Source organism: Penaeus monodon, chromosome 35 (genome assembly GCF_015228065.2).
Source record: "Penaeus monodon isolate SGIC_2016 chromosome 35, NSTDA_Pmon_1, whole genome shotgun sequence".
In the NCBI taxonomy this organism is placed as follows: Eukaryota; Metazoa; Arthropoda; class Malacostraca; order Decapoda; family Penaeidae; genus Penaeus; species Penaeus monodon.
Genome location: NC_051420.1, coordinates 1,541,279 through 1,546,278, shown reverse-complemented (window position 1 = coordinate 1,546,278; position 5,000 = coordinate 1,541,279). Strand labels below are relative to the sequence as shown.

At 37.1% G+C, this 5,000-nt stretch overlaps 1 protein-coding gene across 1 annotated transcript in view; it reads left to right on the top strand.

Moving 5' to 3' along the window:
- LOC119594994 (SET domain-containing protein SmydA-8-like) overlaps positions 1–1,822 on the top strand; it is a 13,492-nt gene extending 11,670 nt beyond the window's left edge. The window contains exon 5 of the mRNA XM_037944128.1: positions 569–1,822. Coding sequence (XP_037800056.1) covers positions 569–1,706 — 1,138 coding nt within the window. The 3' untranslated portion in view covers positions 1,707–1,822. The remainder of the gene's footprint in view (positions 1–568) is intronic.
- The last annotated feature ends 3,178 nt before the right edge of the window (positions 1,823–5,000 follow it).

Sequence of the window (5,000 nt, the reverse complement as noted above, 5' to 3'; positions counted from 1 at the left end):
TAAAGAACTTTTAGGCGTAGAAAAGGTATGAGTGAGAAATGAATATCTTCACAATACAAGAGGTGTATTAAAATCGGTTTCGATTGTATCTTCGTCAGCAGTAAATTTTCTGGCGAAGATATAATCGAAACCGGTCAGATACATCTCTTATATTGTGAAGATATTCATTTCTCATTCATACATTTATCTACCTTTGTCAACATGAATACGGTTCAGCTTTCAGGCGGTCTGTCAAATGCCACACAGCTGATTTATCTACTTGACAGTCAGTCTAACTAGTGGATCATTATTCGTGAGTTCGAACAATTTCAACCCAGGTGTAAAGTTTTTTTCAATATTTTCGTAAACTCAGTCCATAGAGTTTAAAAAGCTAGGGAGAAGAAAGTTCTGAATCTGCATGCGTAATATATTTAATGGTGAACAATGAACCTGTGGTATTGCTTAATGAATCCTTATTTTGTCTTGACTTTCTTGAACAAAAAAAAAAAAAATTTAAAACTATTTAAGCAAATTTATGGATGTGTAGTTTATATTTATTCTGAAGTTTCACAGAGTCTTTTTTTCGCAGATGTTTGGCCCTTAAGAAAAAGTCTCCAAAGAAATATGAACAGCTGTTGGGACTGGAGAGTCACTACGAGGACCGTAAGGGGACTTACCTCTTCAAGGAAAACCAACGAAGGGTTGTTCACATGCTAAGAAATTACTTCTTCCTCCAAGAATTTTCTGCTGAGGATGTAGACAGTTCTGAGAAGAGTATTCACACGATTACGGGCATTATAGACGTTAATGCGCTGGAAATAAGATTAGCCGAGTCTGAAATTCTAGGCCTGTACCCCGTTTTCGCCATGTTGGAACACTCCTGCACGCCAAACACAAAACACACCTTTAGTGCTTCACGGCAGGTCGTTGTCAAGGCAGCTGTTGATATTAAGAGGGGAGAACATCTCAGCACAATGTACACACATGTACTGTGGGGTACGATAGCGAGACGGGATCACTTGAAACACAGCAAGTACTTCATGTGTACCTGCTTCAGATGTGCTGACCCTACGGAACTGGGAACACATTTCTCTGCCTTGAGATGCAAGAGCTGCGACCACGGCTTTGTGCTTTCCGCAGCGCCTCTGGACGAATTAGCAGACTGGATATGCACATCGTGCAATGCAACAATGACAGCAGATGAAGTCAGAGACATCAACTTGAAACTCGGAGAAGAAATTGAAAGCGTCATAGCGATGCCTTCCGTGGAAAAACTAGAGGAACTCGTGAATCGCTTGGCCAAAACAACAGTGCATCCGAATCACTTCCATCTGTTTGTTGCTCGACACACTCTCCTGCAGCTTTATGGACGCGATCCCAACAGCACTGGCGAAGATTCGATGAAAAAGAAGGAAAAACTGTGCCAAGATTTCCTGAAGGTCTGCACAGCTCTGGATCCCGGAATGGCGCGCCTGGCACCCTATGCAGGCGTGGCGCTGTACGAATACCACCTGGCAGTGTTGTCACGAACCCGCCAGGATCCGAGTGAAAAGCACGTGGATCAAGCAGCCCTGAGGAAGGACGTCGAGACAGCGAAGGCCTTACTCCAGCAGTGCATTCGAGTATTACAGGACGAACCCAAGGATCAGCCGGAGGGAGCCTTGTGCCAAGTGGCTCAGGAAAATCTGAATGAGCTCCGCCAGTGGGAAGCAACGCTCTACTCGTGAGTGGAACAGGCAGTAAAAGCACACAGAGGAAATGTTAGCACTGGTTGTGTATTATACCCTTCGATATAGACATTTGTGTTTGGAACTGATTGAAAAGAATAAACGGTTTACTGTAATTCTTTTTTGTAAAACATCCTACACTATAATGCTATAGTGAGTGTAAGAGATAGAAAGAGAAAGGGTGCTCAGTAAAGATCTTGCAATATATATATATATATATATACATATATATACATATATATATATATATATATATATATATATATATATATATATATATATATATATATATATATATACAACACATATATCATATGACAAAAGATTTCTTGCCTGGCCTTCACGGGCCATGCAAAAGTTCATCTAACACTGGATATTGCGTTATATCATGAGGGATATATGAATAATATGAAAAAAACATCACGTTATTATTTAAAACAAATTTTCCGGGGCCTTTTGGCGCAAAGTAACTAATCGGTTTGTATGTGTGTGTGGTGGTGTGTGTGTGTGTGTGTGTGTGTGGGTGTGTGAGAGAGAGAGAGAGAGAGGGGGGGGGAGAGGGAGGGAGGGAGGGAGGAGAGAGAGAGAGAGAGAGAGAGAGAGAGAGAGAGAGAGAGAGAGAGAGAGAGAGAGAGAGAGAGAGAGAGAGAGAGAGAGAGAGATCCATCGTACTTGACGCGTGTAAGTCTCAACTTTGATGCAAGAAAATTGAAATATTGTATGAGCCTCTCAACAATGATTATACAAAGTTAGAAGAAACTTTGTGGAAATAATTATGCAAAATTAGAGCGGACGTGCCTTGATCCCTAGTAGGCATTTGGAACAAGGAAAGTATCACTGTCTTAAGCATCGTTCAGTTTAAACAAGTTATTTTCCAACGCTCATATAACTATGCATTCGCGTTGAATTCTAGCTAAGACTGATCCATAGTCCACGTTAAAACTAGTTAACTAATTTTAACGTTAAGTTAATCTCAAGTTCTAAATCGCACTAAATAATAACTAGATAACAATATACAGCATAAAAATAAGTAAGAGTCCAGTTTTCTGCTGACAAAAAATATTACAAACCACAATTATCAGCCACCAGTTTAACTTCACAATGATAAGTATATTATAAATAAATCAACAAAGGGGGAAAAAACGGAATGTAAATAGTAAACACTGATTTGTCCGCAACTTGTTCACCAGGAACCTCAGACAACTGATAACTTCATTAGTGTTCTTTCAGAGAATGCAGATGCGTCCTCTGTTCTGATTTTGTTCACTTTCTTTCGCTTTGTTACTTTTGTTGTTGTTGTTACTGTTGTTGTGTGTTAATGTTACCTTTTTTGTAGGATTTTCTAATAATGTAATGTGAATACTGTGACCGTAGGCCTAAACAACTTCTGGTGTAGATTTCATGCTCCACATCTGAATTATTCTATGAAGCTGGCAAGCCTCAATGATTATGAATGTTTATATTAGCAGCTCTGAACAGCTTTTTTTTTACTTTACATGATATACATATGTTGTCATAAAGTTATCTTGCAATATAGTTTTTGACCGTATATAATCAGTGATTTCATGGTTGCCAGATGTATGAAAAATCCAAACGAGTTGTCATATGCCACAATGGTTTATATTCCAAGTAATCTTCTAGTGTTGCTTTAAGAACATTCTACATTTTTTTTTTACACCAAAACCTTTAAAACATGTGCACCATCTTAACATTTCCGATATGAAACAGAATAAGGTTTCAGCACAGAACTTAAAAAGATAGTCTAAAATTTCCGGCGAGAAATCCCATTGGTAAAAATGTGTAATATGTATAATAACGACCTATTAAAGCAATTCAACTGAAGTACATTTGTCCCAGGAAATATTATTGCTTCATACTAGTATATTTCGAAAAAGACAGGAAGGTCTACTGTACATTCTGCCCTTTATTTGTATTTGAATTTAGCGTGAGCCACATGTTAGGATGTCACATTTTGTTCCAATAATGTGGAACTTCTAACTCCTTCAGAGATCCATCGGTTACACAAACGTGATTTAATATGTATATATTTTTTTTTTTTTTTCTTTTTTTCTTTTTCTTTTTTTTATGAAAGCCGCATTTTTGTTTAAGCGTATGACAATGTGAAACATATCTTTTCTTGATGGATACAACTGTAGCAAAGGATAGATTTAAGATAATATTAATAATGATAGCATGAGTTGGTTAGGAGACAGCTGTGAGAGTGGAAGTTGTATTGCAAGAGTTGCTGGTGCAATAAAAAGAACGAAGGTGTCGCATTTTGTTGCACTTGTCATTCCTTGTGATTTAGTATGTACAATATCTTCTTTTCTTCTCTTTTTTTGATAATTTTGATGATTTTAAAGACTTACGGTTCCCTTTTTTTCAATGTCTACCCCTTTTCACTCTACACTTTACATTTTGAATCACACAAGAGTCTCATGTGACTAGTATAATACAATATATATATGTAGTAAAAAACCTTTTTGCTAAATCTTGACCCTTAAATACTTTATACCATCTGCAATTCCATTAAAAAAATATCTTAAAACAAGTTCTGAGTGTAATGGAAAGAAATAAAACTGTGTGAGTGTACAGTATAAAGAAGAAATATCCAGAACTTCAGATTACATCTCTCTTCTCTCTTCTCCACCCTACCTCATCTCCGTCTTTCTGTGTCTGTTCTTCGCTCTCTCTCTCTCTCTCTCTCTCTCTCTCCTCTCTCTCTCTCTCTCTCTCTCTCTCTCTCTCTCTCTCTCTCTCTCTCAATCTCTCTCTCTCTCTCTCAATTCTAGTAAGTTCTAAATAACAAGATAATGTCTCCATGGAACACTTTTTGATACGTACCATAATGCCAATATAATAATAACGTTTATAGATTACTGTTACAAATGTATACCTGTATTAAATTCGATTTAATTTTATTCTTTGGTTGTCACTCCACGTCTCTCTCTCTCTCTCTCTCTCTCTCTCTCTCTCTCTCTCTCTCTCTCTCTCTCTCTCTCTCTCTCTCTCTCTCTCTCTATATATATATATATATATATATATATATATATATATATATATATATATATATATATATATCTTTCTCTTCATATTTTGGACTAAAGGAAAACGATATTTATTTCTTACCGTGTGCCATTTTGAGTTTCAAGTGTATCTGCCTGCTTATAAATGGGAGATCATGAGAAGGCCACTGTATTATAGCACCGTCAGTTTGATTTCACTTTCGGTCACTATTACACGTATGAAAATTCATTTGAAGGGACGGAAGTAAAATAAATTCTTGAGGACCAA